The 15,658-nt window shown below is 40.1% G+C and overlaps 1 protein-coding gene across 1 annotated transcript in view; it reads left to right on the plus strand.

Moving 5' to 3' along the window:
- nrn1la (neuritin 1-like a) overlaps nt 1-15,108 on the plus strand; it is a 107,777-nt gene extending 92,669 nt beyond the window's left edge. Inside the window, exon 3 of the mRNA XM_085464580.1 lies at nt 14,115-15,108. Within this exon, the coding sequence (XP_085320706.1) occupies nt 14,115-14,415 (301 nt within the window). The 3' untranslated portion in view covers nt 14,416-15,108. The remainder of the gene's footprint in view (nt 1-14,114) is intronic.
- Nucleotides 15,109-15,658: the final 550 nt, after the last annotated feature.

Raw genomic sequence — 15,658 nt, forward strand, 5'->3', positions numbered from 1 at the left:
ATATGATTTGCATCTAGGCCAAGGCTGCTCCATTGTCAGGGTTCTCCCAGGAGTACAGTACTGCTTTTATTCCTCATATTCACAATAGGCATTTTGCACTCGCAATCATTCAGTGCGGATTGAGAGAAGGCGAGGTGAAAAGGAAATGTTTGGGGGTAAACATACTGAGAATTTATTCTCAATAGAATTAAAATGTAACCTTTTGCTAAAGCTTTGAAGGGAACACATGAACAATGGGTATCGCTTTACTTTGTATCTCCTATTCCTTTTTACTACTTACTTTGTCAGTGGTTAAAGAATATAATTTCTATTGCAATTTCAAATTGTAAATTTTACATATATCTGATACACATGCCAATTTTTACACCTATTTTGAGGGAGAGTATCAACATCTGTAGCATCAGGCTTCATAGCGGAGTATACAAAATATGTCAGACGTTAAGTTTCATTTTGAAAGAATAAGACTGAAAGACTGTGAGAATCGCTCCATCCATCCACCCATTCATCCATCCATCCAGTCACAGAGCGAGAGGCAGAGTACACCCTGGACTGGGTGCCAGTCTGTCATCCATTCACTCTCAGTGCTAACCTCTGCACCAATGTGCTGCCCAAGTTATGTGAGAATGTGTGATTTAAACTGGTCTTTAACCCTTTTTCTTCTTTTTTAAAATTAAGTAAACTTTTCCTGAAAATTGATTTTGCGATTGGAGGCTGTATCGTAGAATATTACCAATTGAAATTTTATTAATGGCTTGACCAAGTGTGAATCATGGCATTGTGAACTCGTGAATTTGTGGGTTTTAGCAAACGTAGACCTTGAGCCCAGGCCAGCTCTAGTATTTTTGGACTAAATGTGTTTTAATTTGAGTAACTTAAGGCTGAATAGATCAAGGCTTCATTTATTCCCCTTGCAGAATGTTATCCTTGGAGAAAGTACAGTTGTAAAGGTAATTGAAGTATTTCAAAAAATGGAAAAATCTGTCTTTTGAGAGATGTTGAGAGGTGCTTCAGTTATTCTTCATCTCTGCTATGGCCTTGTCTACAAAGGTTAGGTATGAATCCATCCATGGGAGCTAAAAAGGATATGTCTTTTTCTTTTGTCTTCATGTCTATGTAGTTTTTGCTGAAGTCTGAAAGTTCAAAAAAATACAAGATTTGCATCTAGGAAAGTTTAAGCCTTTGACAAATTACTAATAAAGACTAAAAGCTTAGAAGCAATCACTTTTTAAAAAAACAAAGAACAGCATACCAGGTGTGCCTGTTGGGAAATCAAAAAGCTACAATTTGCTTTGTGCACACACTAAATAAGTAATAATTGTTTTTGTTGACATGGAATGGTTTGCAAATTCTGAATCTCCAAACTCTTTGCTTTTAAATATGAAGCTGAAATTTGGTTTTAAAGACCAAATGTGTTTCTTGTACAACCTCCATTTTTCATCCCCTTAGATCTGAACATTGACTCTCAACATTAAAACTGTATGCGCTCTCACATAATGTACATATTCCACTATTACAAAGTAAAATTCATTTATTAAGTATACATGTAAAATATACAGTACTGTGCAAAAGTTTTGAGCCACCTCTCCAAGGAGCCAGACTTTCTTGCAGGATCTTGGGCACTAGTTCTTGATGATTCCCAAACAGCTGTTAGCTAAGAAACATATCTCGGCATGGTGTGCACTATGTCCTTAAAAAAAGAGGAATTGCGGCAAGTGGACAAAAAGAAGAAGTGTCAGGCCTAAAAAGCTGATTACAGCAAATGAACAGTATCTGAAAGTCATGTCCTTAAGAAATAGGAAGAAATCTAGCAAAGACCTGACACGAGACCTGAGAGATGATCTGGTCCTTCAGTTGATCCATCTACCTTTTTCTGAAGCTTCAACAGAAATGATGAAGACTACTTAAAGAAATTACTAGAAAGCTTGGTGAAGATAGTTCAGGCTGTGTTGAAGAAAAAAGGTGATCACACCAAATACGCATTTTATATAAAGTCTGTTTTTACCTGTGCTGCATTTCCATGTACAGTGGTGGAAAAAAACGTTTGCCCCCTTCTAGATTTCCAATTTTTTTGTATGTTTGTCACACTTTAATGTTTCAGATAGAGATGGCACGATACCACTTTTTTATGTCCGATACCGATACCGATATCATAAATTTGGATATCTGCCGATACCGATATGAATCCGATATAGTGTTTTTTAATCAACAAAACTGTTTTTTAAATATCTTGCTGCATTTTGTATAAGTTCATACTCAAGTTTAAAACAACAACAACACTAAAGCTATTCTGTTATACCTGTATGCAAAAAAAAAAATTTCATAGTTCAGCAATACTGATCAATCTAATAAACTTAAACCTACACCATCCTCCCTATTCTGGTATTTTAAAGAGTACTTAACGGAAATATTAAGCAACCTAACTAATAGGGTTCCAACTCCCAGCAACAACAAAAATAAATAAATAAAAAATAGGGAACCACCCCTCACGCTCCACCTCATGATGCTTAATCGACGTAATCAACCTTAATTTGATGCAGTGTGAAAAAAAATGCACAGAAATCAATTATTTTTCAAGAAATATTAAATAGATTCAACATCTTTCTTCAACAGAATTGCAGACTGCACAGATGGTACCTTCCCAAAGGAAAAAGTACTATAGCTTACTAGGGTATATATATTAGACTTAATAGTTACTATATACAGTAATTGACTTCTATTCATTTTGCATCAAATTAAAACTTTGGGTGTCAGATAATTATTTATTAAAAGCTAGACATTTTAAATGAGAATAAGAAAGAAAAGTATGTCTTTGTGCCCCCTTTTCCCTGTTAATGCCCTATTGGCCCCCCTGGCTAAACTTTGCTAGATCCGCCCCTGTACAGTTACAGCCGTCAGCTACGTAGAAAAAGATCCTCCAGTAGAAAGTAATATTAAATAAATTCTAACAACAGCTGATCAAGCGTAAACGTGCTGCTGTTGTTCAGCCGCTGGTTTCCTCTTTCTGGTGCAAAGTGGGCCAAAAGCAAACAAGAGAGACGGACTCGCGACAGAAAAGCCGATCAGCTGATCGTTAAGCAGTTTCATGATTGAAGTAGCAACAAGAAGAGGCAGTCGTTTGTTAAGCTTAACGCAGGAATGCTTTACAAACATTCAGAGATGGACTTACACACTTGCTTTACTTCTCTTGGGGATAACTTTGTCGGAGATGAAATGCCGGGTTGCTAGCGAAGCTCCACATGCTATCCAGACCACCGACAGGTCCCGCATGCCACAGCCGCTCTATCACGTGATGCATACTGCTCCGACGTGCTAACGTTCTGAGGTGAGTTACGGGTGTTGCAAGTTTTGTGAGGTGCTTTCGTGATATTTAATGGATCGGATTACATTTTTAATTTTTCTCCGATATCCGATCCAGTAATTTAGGTCAGTATCGGACCGATACCGATACGTAATATCGGATCGGTCCATCTCTAGTTTCAGATAATCAAATAAATGTAAAATATTTAACAAAGATGTGCAGTTTCTAAATGACGGTGTTTATGATTAAGAAGAAAAAAACAGATCTACATGGCCCTGTGTGAAAAAGTGATTGCCCCCTAAACCTAATAACTGGTTGGGACACCCATAGTAACAAAACCTGCAATCAAGCATTTGTGATAACTGGCAATGAATCTTTCACAGCACTGTGAAGGAATTTTGGCCCACTCATCTTCGCAGAATTGTTTTAATTCAGCCACATTGGAGGGTTTCCCATGATAAACCGCCTTTTTAAGGTCATGCCACAGCATCTCAATCAGATTCAGGTCAGGACTTTGACTAGGCCACTCCAAAGCCTTCATTTTGTTTTTCTTAAGCCATTTAGAGGTGGACTTGGAGTGTTTTGGATCACTGACCTCTTCCAAGACCCAAGTGCGCTTCAGGTTGAGGTCACACAGATGGCCAGATATTCTCTTTCAGGATGTTTTGGCAGACAACAGAATTCATGGTTCAGTTTACCACAGTAAGTCTTCCAGGTCCTGAGGCAGCAAAACAGCTCCAGACCATCACACTACCACCACCCTGTTTTACTGGTGGTATGATGTTCCTTTTCAGAAATGCTGTTACTTTTACACTAGATGCAATGGGACACACAACTTCCAAAAAGTTTAAGTTTTTTCTCATCAGTCCACAAATTTTCCTAAATGTCTTAGGGATCTTCAAAATGTTTTCTGGCTAAACTGAGACGAGCCTTTTTGTTCCTTTTGCTCAGCAGTGGTTTTCATCTTGGAACCCCGCCATGCAGACCATGTTTGCCCAGTTAATGTGGAGTCGTGAACGCTGACCTTAACTGAGGCAAGTGAGGCCTGCAGTTCTTTGGATGTTGTTCTGGGTTCTTTTGTGACCTCTTGAATGAGTCGATCTCGCACTCTTGGGGTAATTTTGGTCAGCCGGCTGCTCCTGGGAAGGTTCACCACTGTTTCATGTTTTCGCCATTTGTGGATAATGGCTCTCACTGTGGTACGCTGGAGATCTACAGCTTTAGAAATGGCTTTAGAACCTTTTCCAGACTGAGCAATCTCAATTACTGATAAAGTGTGAGAAAAATACAAAAAAATAAGAAATCTGGAAGCAGTCAAACACTTTTTAACACCACTGAATGTTTAAAAGATAACATATAGGCAGTGATTAAAACCTTAAGAGTATCTTAAGAGAGGATGAATGACAGGATGCACTTTTAGAATAAAGCTTAGAGAACTCCTGGTTCTCCTCTTTTAGCTGAAGTATTTGTGAAGTGTGAAAAAACAGCAAGGTAAAATCCAACATTTGTTTCCTTGGTTACGGTTACACAAACAAAAGCTGGAGTCTACCGATCCCTAAAACGGGTGTTATCAGAAAACCCTCTCCTCTTTCACTGCAGCCTTGCTATTTGCTTTTATATTTCTATTCTCTACAGATTTAGATAAGGCCATTCATGCTTTCATTGCATCTCATCGCAGTGCTCTCTATTCCTATTCCTACCTTAGTTTAAAGTCACTTTCAGCTCTACAGCTCATTTGGGATGCAGCAGTTAGGATTGAAACTGCTGCCAAACAAAGAGGCCATAATATTCCCGAGTTCAGCATCTCTTACTGGTTATCTTAGAGATTTAGAAGTCATTTAAAGTGACAAGAAGGGAGGCTTTTGTGCTTTACTTTTTCATTTTCCCATAAAAAGCTGCCAAATATTAAACAGTACCACCACAGATGCATAAAAATCCTCTGCTGCTCACGAGTTCAACATGTTAGGCAACAGAACATGTATAAAAATAATCATTTCATGTTTAAACCTTTACATGAATACTGCAGATGCAAAATATAGACCAACTCTTGTGCAAAGGGAAAAAAGGATTTCTTTTTCTTTTCAGCAAGGCAAAGGAAGCCTTCATGAAGCGCGTCAACCTGGTTACACTAATGGAGGACGGTGAAGGTGAAGTCTGATGGTTTTAATATGAAACATTTTTTGCAGTCTTCCTCAAAAGTAGCTGACTTGTTTTCATTCATTTGCTTCTTTTTAAATATCTCAACTTAGTGAAGCCGAGAGGCTCCAACAGTAATTTTTATTTATTATTATCATTATTATTTCATTTTTACCTTTAAAACCACAGCTTTAGACCCAGTAATCACTCTGCTTTCTCCAGTGTCTGCAGGATGCTACCAAATGATGTAGACAAAATCGTTTTTACATATGTTTTTACATTACAAATCGATGGGCTGTGTGTCTGTGATCCAGTTCATGATAGTCTCAAATGCTTGAAAAGAAAGCAACTGAATTTCTTTTTTGTTCATGAAGATGTTTCAACACTCATCCAAGAGGCTTCTTCAGTGTAAAACAACTGGTGGAGAGTCCCATGTGTTTAACCCCTTGTTAACCACCACTTATCCCATCTGCCACAGAGTGGGACGCTATAACGTTATAGAATAGGATAGAATAGAATTAGAATAGAATTAAACTTTATTGTCATTGCACATGTCACAAGTACAAGGCAACGAAATGCAGTTAGCATCCATCCAGAAGTGCTTTAGCCATGATATAGATATATATTGGCAATAATATAGAAATATAGATATATTACAGAAATGGGTCTGTTATAGGTATGAGGGTACAAAATATGAGTCTATTATGGGTATGTTACAATGTATACGGTATGAAGGTATGTTATGAATCTGCTATAACTATAAGTATGTACAGGCTGGAGTGGGTGTACAAGCTATGTACAGGCTATGAACAGGATATAAATATGAAAACTATACAGAAATGTGAAATTTAAAAAAAGCTATGCAGAAATATGTCTGTGAAGGTTCTCAGTCATCAAGGTCAGCGTAGTCTAAGGAGCTTGCAAAGAAAAGCGTCTGGACTTCTTTAAGTTGCTTGAAGACGTTCCACCTCTCACCCGAGAAGCTTCTTCAGTTCTAAGGTCAAATGGTGGAGAGTCCCAAAAGGACCCCCTGATGATCCTCTGCCTAATCATATGAGCCAAGGTGTGAAAGCGGGTGTGGGTCACAATCAGCCAGGGTTTCGGTTGAGCTCATTGTGAAACCTGGCCCCACCCTATCATGTGATTTCCTGAGGTCAGATGGCCCAGGATGTGAGTGGATGTTAAGGCGTCTGGGGAGGGATCTCAAAACTGGATTATAGATGGCAGAGAGTTGGTGTTGTAAGCCACCGCCTCTGTTCAAAGATGGTCGCTCACAGTGGACATAAATGGCTTCTTTCACTCCTCTTTCCTCTTTCTGTCCTCTCTGTCCAAAATGTGAACATTGGCATCCTCGAAAGAGTGTCCTTTGTCCTTTAGATGCAGATGGACTGCTGAGTCTTGTCCTGTGGAGGTGGCTCTTCTATGTTGTGCCATACGCTTGTGAAGTGGCTGTTTGGTCTCTCCAATGTCGAGGTCTGGGCATTCCTCGCTGCACTGTACAGCATACACCACATTGTTAAGTTTGTGTTTAGGAGTTTTGTCTTTTGGGTGAACCAATTTTTGTCTGAGTGTGTTGCTGGGTCTGAAGTACACTGGGATGTTGTGCTTGGAGAAAACTCTCCTGAGTTTCTCTGATACACCGGCTACATAGGGGATGACAATGTTGTTGCGTCTGTCCTTCTTATCCTCCCTCGCTGGTGTCTGGTCTTCTTTTCTGTGCTTCTTTGCTGACTTTATAAATGCCCAGTTAGGATAGCCGCACGTTTTAAGTGCTTCCTTTACATGTGTGTGTTCCTTCTTTTTTCCTTCAGGCTTAGAGAGAACATGTTCTGCCCGGTGGTGTAGGGTCCTAATTACTCCAAGTTTGTGTTCCAGAGGGTGATGGGAGTCAAAGAGGAGGTACTGGTCCGTGTGTGTGAGCTTCCGGTAAACTTCAATGTTGATCGACTACAAGAAGACAGCTCCTTGGAGGACAGGACCAACTTCACACCCAATCAGATCTGCACACTGTTAGACCTCTGCCTCACCACTACATATTTCAAGTACAACGAAGGCTTTTACAGACAAAAACATGGCTGTGCCATGGGCTCCCCCGTGTCACCTATTGTAGCCAACCTTTACATGGAGGAAGTGGAAAGAAAGGCTCTTGGCTTTTTCAAAGGAAGAGTACCCAGCCACTGGTACAGATATGTGGACGACACCTGGGTCAAAATCAAAACACAAGAAGTGGAATCCTTCACTGCGCACATTAACACTGTGGATAAAAACATCAAGTTCACCAGGGAAGACACAAAGGACAACTGTTTGCCTTTCCTGGACTGCGCCATGCACATTGAAGAGAATGGCAACCTCAACATCGAAGTTTACCGGAAGCCCACACACACACGGCCCAGTACCTCCTCTTTGACTCCCATCACCCTCTGGAACACAAATTTGGAATAATTAGGACCCTCCACCACCGGGCAGAGCTTGTTCCCTCTAAGCCTGAAGGGTTAGGACAAGAAGGAATATAAAGTCAGCAAAGATGCACAGAAAAGAAGATCAGACACCAGCTATGAAAAGTTTTTCCACTGACATCATCAGATGCTGTGTTTCCTCTCTTAATATGTTCAGACAGGCCTTTACTGCAGACACTTTCAGTTCCTGCTTGTTTGTGGGTCTCTGCACATTTAGTTTTTTTATTTAATGTCTGAAAGCGATGCTCTGTTGGGTTTGAGATCAGGTGACTTACTTGGACAATGAAGAACAACCCACTTTTTTGCATTGAGATAGTTTTGGGTTGCTTCGGCTGCATGTTTTGAGTTATTGTCCATTTGCACTGGGAAGCGCTCTGCAATCAGTTTAGCAGCATTTGTCACAGTCTGAGCAAAGAGTACTGCCCTGTATACTTCCTGCTACTTCTATCAGTACTCACATCATCAATGACCACTAGTGACCGGTTTCATTTGCAGCCATACATGCCCATGCCATAACATCAATGTTATCTGCTTCACATCATGAGCTGCTTCTCTTTTTCCATACTTTTCTCCTTGTACAAGTTATTTTCAATATTTTGTGACCAGGCCTAATCTGGACTTTTAAGTGTAAACATAGTTTTGCACCGTCCAATAAAGACTGTATATTCATTCATTAAAACATTTCTTGGTTGTAGATGTTTAAAGTGATAGATATACCTGAACAAGAGTGTTCTTGACTTGATGAGATGTTGTGAAGTTGCTTTTCTTATCCTTAGAAATAGTTTGTTTCATTTGTCATGAAATAAAGAAAGAACGGGTCTCAACTGGCTATTTTCAACTATTTTGGGTTTTTTTAAAAATGTAATGAAATCTATATGTAGTCCCCCTCTGAAATTAGGAGGCTACATATAAAATGGCTTTAATTCCTAAACAGTTAAAGCAACTTTTTTGCAAAACCTACTGAATGAAAACTGAAAGTCTTCGCTTCAATCACAAATTGACTCTTTCACTTACAACTCAACCCTACAGGTGAAAAGAGGAAAACTCCAAAAGCTGTAAGTGTAAACTGATTTAATGACTGAAAGATTAACTTGAGCAGTGTCAGCTATAGTCATTTAATTTTTTCATTTTTTATAATTATCAATGTAACAGCTGTAAAACCATCATGTAGTCTTAAAGTTGGAACTCCACATGATTCTATGTAGGTTACTAACCTCGAGAGTATCAAACGGTGCTCTAATTCTTCTCAGATTTACTACATTTAGGGTACAAACTGTCTCTCCGGGCTACTTTTTGAACCTTTTTGTTGCTTGTGTTCTCTAATATCTCAGTCTCTCCTGTTCTCCTCCCTAGCACTGTTTTGCCTCCCCAAATCTCCTGAACTAACACTGTTTTGACGAAAGTGTTACATACAGCTTCCTCGCATATCAGTAATTGTTACCAGTGACAGAGAGCCACGAAACTTAGTGAACACCCAGATGGTCAAAATAGAAAAGAGAAAGCAACAAAAAAAAACAACTCAGAATTGGTGTTTGGAGATTTTTGGATGTCAGCAGCAGCAGCATGCTAACAGCAGAACAGACGTACTCTCAGGAGGTTTTATTATTGTGAAAGCAGCTGCTTGTCTGTCAGTGTCCTCGCTGCGTTTGTGCTGTCTCTGCACCACCTGTGACTGTGTGCAGAGACCCGTACTCTTACGTTCACAAAACACTGAAGGAAAGATACACAAACTCACACCCGAATCAAAAAAAAGAAGAAAAAAAGCTGCACTCCTGCGCAGGACGCCCTCCCTTCCTGACTTTGTCTTTCCCGTGTTATCTTCTAGACACACTCCTGCACTCACTGTTTTTTGTCCACATACACACAAACGATAGCCAGATGCTGCCCTTTCCACCTCCTCCATCAGCTGCTCCTCCCACAGCAGCAGGAAAGCTGTTGTCCTCTTACTGCAGCCCTTTTTGTCGGAAGTGGTCCACTTAAGTCCTGGATAAAGGCCAACACACACACACAGTCATTAAGGGAAGCAAAGCCTGCAGTAATGATGGCTACTTTAATTATATGAAGATATACGTGGGAAATCATGCATGTGTGGTCCCTTCTCTGAAGACAGCTTAAACGAATTATACTTGTGTGTGACAGAAAAGAAGGCGGAAGCGTGCTGGAAGCTGTCAGAGGAAGTTTAAAAATGTGTGTGTCTCGGACCGTGTATGTGCGTTTGTATCTAGGTGCTTCTGATCAGCAGCAAATGTCATCAAACTGACATCCTGTACTGATACAGTAAGAAAAGTCACCCAGAAGGAGAAAATGATGTTTCTATGTTTAGAGCTTCTGCTTCATGAGTTCACTTTCGGTGAAATTTACAGCTACATTTCACAAGATTAATAACGACGTCAGCCCTCGGGGCATCACAGTGTTAGACTGCAACAAAGGAGAACATCCTGTCTCATTATGATTTATCTATTTGTTTGAATTAGATTCGGCTGATCAATTCTTTTAGCAGTGGACTCATCCATAGTGTTTTCCTGCAGCGTGGAAAAAGCCATAAAGCATATGGCTAAATGAACTGCGCTGACATTTTGTGGAAAGTTAAGAGCCAGAAAACACTTTAGTTTGATTCGCTTTTCAATTTGAATCGATTCTTCATTTCAAATGGGGCCACAAATTTTCACTGTGACTCCAGTTCAGTTCCTGTCCTTTGCCCACTGCGAACAACTATGTTCTGATGTGGGTCATTTTCTCACTGCCTAAAAAACAAGCAGACAGAGGAATGTGGCAATTAAAATAACTTGAGAGCACAGTTTTCTTTTTCTTTCTGTATAAACATATTTCCACAACCCTATTTATTTACGAGGTTGAGAAAGTAGATGGGTGGAAGGATATTTTGATATTCAATTTGATTTAATAGGTTGACATAGATGCAACAAAAGACTTGATAAGATGTGTAATGCTTAAAAAACACCTGGTCAAACAAATTAGCATCCTAGAGAGGCTGCGTCCTCCAGAAGTGAAAATGGGGAGAGGATCGCCAATCTGCCAAACACTGTGGGCAAACTGGATGCTGTGAATTTTGGGGTTTCATCATCTACAATTCAACAATAGATCAATAAAAGATTCAAAAATCATTAATGAGTGTTTTTAAACTCGAGGTACTCAGGGAGCTATGCATTAGAAACAGATTGCGATTCTGCAGTGGCAATTTAACGCACTAAAAAACCACACTGCTTAACACCGCCATCAACACTGTCCTGGAAATCTGAGACATTCCCAGTGCTTGATAGATCCATCCATCCATCTGAGTCAGAAATTACCCAGAAATGATAATATTAAAACTAAGTAGCTGCTGCCATTGTTGAAAAATGGAATTGGCTGGGCTGCGCTATGAATTCTGGGATAGGTGACGAGCCAGGCAACGAAAGCTGTCCCAATGTCCCAAAACTTAGTTTTAATATTACTCTTTCTGGGTCACAAAATAAACTTTTATCAAGACATCACATATTTGCAAAAGTGCTCCGACGTTTTCGGAGACGTCTGTTACTCACCAGTTCGAAGTTTTGCGAGATCTTGCAAAAGTTCAACTTCAACTTTTTTCCCCATGTCCCTTGCAGGGCTCCATAGAATCATAATAGAGGTTATCTGTCCTACAGATAAAGCTTGGCTTTAGCTATGCCATGCACAGTGGTGTTGTGTTTAGCACTGTAGCTTTACAAAACTCCCAAGTTTGAGTCCCCCGAGATTAAATGATATTTGTTTCAATAAGACGCAGTGGATGCAGTATCTAAATAATATACCTTGTATGTATTGTCCAGTAATGGGTTTAAATGTAGCTCTTGTCTTTTGAAAGTTGGAGTGCCGCATGATGTTTTGCCAGCATTAATTATGAAAACTTTTGTGTTTTTTGAGTGCTTCTGTGGCAGACTTTGAACAGAGTCATCTGCTTCTACTTTTTCCCCCAACTCTGCGCCTCGCTTCTCGTAGTTAACTCTCCTCAGAGACAATTTAGGCAGCACAGCCACAATGAGAGGGAGAATTAGCAGCCAATTACAGCCAAATAGACTTGCTGTGGATGTGGAGCTCAAGAGTGTTTGGAATAAAGTTTAATTTTGTGTTTCGCTGCAAGATATCCTTTAAAAAATATCTTTGTGCAAGATTACTTAAAGTCACTTCTTCCTCACCTGCCTCTCATCGTAAATAATGCTTCCTTTCATTTGGCTTTAAAATAGATCTAAGAAAGTGTGTCAAATTCATGTTTTGTTGATGGGTATAACACAGCAGTGATTCAACAAACACGCATTTACCTTCCACACTCTAATGAAGGTTTTTCCACATTTCAGTCTAACCCGTAGGGTGACCCTTGCTCTCAGAGCATCGAAGATCAGCAGATGGTCTCTTGGCAACAACTGAACGAAGTCAAGGGAGCAAGCAAACAGGCTGGATTTGATTTACTCGGTGAAAGGACGAATGCTTCACTGTCAGCAAATCTTTACCAGAACTGCCTGTTTAAAATCTTTTCATATCATTTCATTGAGAATAATAATGGCAATTAATTATTGATTTGGGTTGTTTATACTCAAGGTGTAACTGACTTAGATTTAGGTGAAAAAAGAAGTCAATGAGGTGAAGACACAGTGACAGGAGGTTGAATGTCAAACTTGAATGGAAAAAGTCACATATTTTCTGTGCTTTTAAAAAGTCTATTTAATGCACAAGTGCAGAAAAGGAAAGTGTCATGGTCGGCTGTGTGGCAGGCAGGCTGGAGTGGTGGACCCAAAATGCAGGACTCTTTGGAGACAAGATTTAAACTGAAAACGCAGCCTTATTGCTGGACAAACGTCTACATAAAATAAGACTCACAAAAGCAAAACAAAACTCTAAACTGAGGTGCTGGAGGACTGGAAATCATGAACACACAGCAAGTTGAAGGTACAACGCAACAGGGAGCACAGGAAAACACAGGGCTTATATACACCGGGGAGTAATCAAGGAATGGGCAACAAGAGGGAGACACAGCTGGGAGAAATCAGGCTAACAAGACAGGGGAGAGGTAAAACTGAACGCACTGACATGAGACATGAACTTTCAAAGTAAAACAGGAAACCAGAAACCATCACACACAGACTCAACACTGAGAGGCAGACAGAAAATAACGCATGGAACCCAAACTATACATGAGGCAACAAATCCTTAAACACGAACAAACAGAAACCTAGAAATCCAATAACGATCAAAGCACAAGAGTATCAAAGGGCAGCCCATAGTGCAAAAATAAACCAAAACATCAGAAACTCAAAATGCTGGGTCGAACCGACCCAGAACCGTGACAGAAAGAAAGATAAGGGTCTACGGGTAAAATAACATGATTTTGAGGATTTGGTTTGAAAAGCCCCATGAAACACCTCTCATACAAGGTCAGTGTGTGTGTTGCTGGTTAACTACACATAACTAGTTTAAAAGTTTCTAAAGCGTCCTGACGATGCTGCAACAGAGTAATGATGCAGTGTTTGAGTCACCTCCGGGTCAGAAACGTCTAGCCTCCAGTTTTCAAAGTATTATAAAACTATTATCAAAGTCCTTTGGCAGGAAAACTCAGGTAGAAGCAGAAAAGAGGTTTCCAAAGAAACATTTAAAGTCTCAGACTCACTGTAGATATTGCAGTTCACTCTGAGGGGGTTATGAATACTTTGACAAAAGTGTTTGAGATGTTTCACTGAAGACATCAAGGTGAACGTCACTGGCGATGCTGAAGAAAAGAAAAATGTGTCCTACAGTAATCATGCATGCAGATTTTATAGTTTTTCGCTTAAATGGGGAAATCCTTGATTTCCCAGGGGCATACAAGGAGGTATCAAGGGACCCATCCCCTGGGCACCATGAATGTGTGTGCTGCCATGATAATCAATTTGGTAGTTATTGTATTTCATTTTGAACAGCTTCTAAGTGATGAACTATAGATTATGCACTCAAAATCTGCAGTCGTTAGAGCGGAAAGTAAATTTGAAGTTTAGTCTGAACCATAGACTCACTCACCTCTCTACAAAGGAAATGCTTTAATAATTCCTGTTTTGTTTACATATGAAGTTACAGCTTTCTGGAAAAATCCAGCATCTAGTGCAATAGTTTGTACAGATGGATAAAACTGCTTTGAATGTGTTGCGCGCTGAAATATTAACATGATCCACAAGCCAAATAATCAGATGTCTCCGTCTTACTCTCGCTCCTCTCTGCAGGTCGTGGGATGAGTTCCATGACTGCGCTAACGTGGCGATGGCTGGCTGTCCCGAGGAAGCGGCAGCTGTCTGGGAGTCTCTCCGCCAGGAGTCTAAGAAAATGCAGTTCTCCGGAAACCTTTATGACATGTGCTCCAACCGTAACACCCACCCAGCGGCCTCGGTGTCCCCTAACGGCTCACCCAACCAAGAAGAGATCAACCAGGAGTCTCTAAGAGGGAGGGCCTATCACGTGGCAGGCTGCCTCCACTATCTCCTTCTACTGTCTCCTCTGCTGCTGCTGTTGTTGTTTTGGATATAAATACCCCCAAAGAAATGGGATTAGTGTGAATAGATATAAACTTTGTGTACTTTTTCTTCCACGATTCCATAGACTTTTCACTGCTTCTTCCTCTGCTCTGCCAGGGGTCGAATATTTCTAACTGCATGTTCAGAGGCTCGACAGTCTTTTTGATAATATATCTCTAAATTGCCTGTGCCGTTTCATGCATATTCTCTGCCTATTAATTAGATTCTCAGTTGAAAAAAAGCTCACAAAACTCACCGAGAGATACACAAGCCCTGCAAACACATACATAGTTGAGCAGATGCATACTGCAGCCTCGCATCATCCGTCTTCATCCTGTATCCTTCTAAATCTAGTTAGTACGAGCTTGCATGTGATGGTTTCAGGGTGAGTCTGTCTCCTTGAATGCAATAAGATAAGAGATTAATAAGAGAAATGTAATAACTAAGACTTGTTTGATAAACTTGAAAACAAAGCGATGAAAAGACTAGGTGCCACAACTAGTTACTGTTAACCCCACTTTTATGTGGGCTTTACATGATGAACAACACCCATTTCCTATTTACTAAATGCAGACACAGTGCTGGGTGTGAGTAGTTAAGATATAATGATGGTGATGATGATGTAGTTCTAATGTTCCGAAATTAGTTTTTCAGACTACAAAGTAATTGGAGTCATAAATTACACTTGCTGTAAATGGAGCTAACTTTGAAGCTAACTAATTTTGAATAATGTTCTTATTTAGAGAAAATGCATCACAGTGTCTTCTGTGGGTGCAGGAGCAACACGAGCTCTGAGCTGAAGTTCAATTGAAGTCAGAGTATGCCGGAGTGGTTTTTATTTGCTGCTTGCTCAGTTATGAAGTCCTCTGGGGCTCCTCCTTGGCATTCTGCATTGGAGCCCTACAGTATGGGACCAATATGTTCTCCAGTCAGAAACACAACCCACTTGCATGCCAAGTGGATTTCATGCTCCAGGAGTCATAGATTTGGCCCTGCAGGCCTGCTTGAGCTGCTTGTTATTCTAAGTGGTTGCAGGTAACAGTTGTTTCTGTCTGGCCCAGGATCAGATATATTATGAGATTAGAGACAGATAGAGAGTGAGAGAGATGAGTACAGCTGGAAAACATACAGTTCTGCCTAGTTGAAGATTGAATCCACTTGTCTCGCAGCGAGTGTGTTTTACACAGGGGGCTTTAGGTTGCAAGTTTACTTTTCCTTCTCTACAAAAAAAAAAAAAATCAAAGCCAGGTCAACTT

This window comes from Copadichromis virginalis, linkage group LG7, assembly GCF_057382275.1.
Source record: "Copadichromis virginalis isolate Kocher_CV1m ecotype Utaka linkage group LG7, C_Virginalis_male_GT1.1, whole genome shotgun sequence".
NCBI lineage: Eukaryota > Metazoa > Chordata > Actinopteri > Cichliformes > Cichlidae > Copadichromis > Copadichromis virginalis.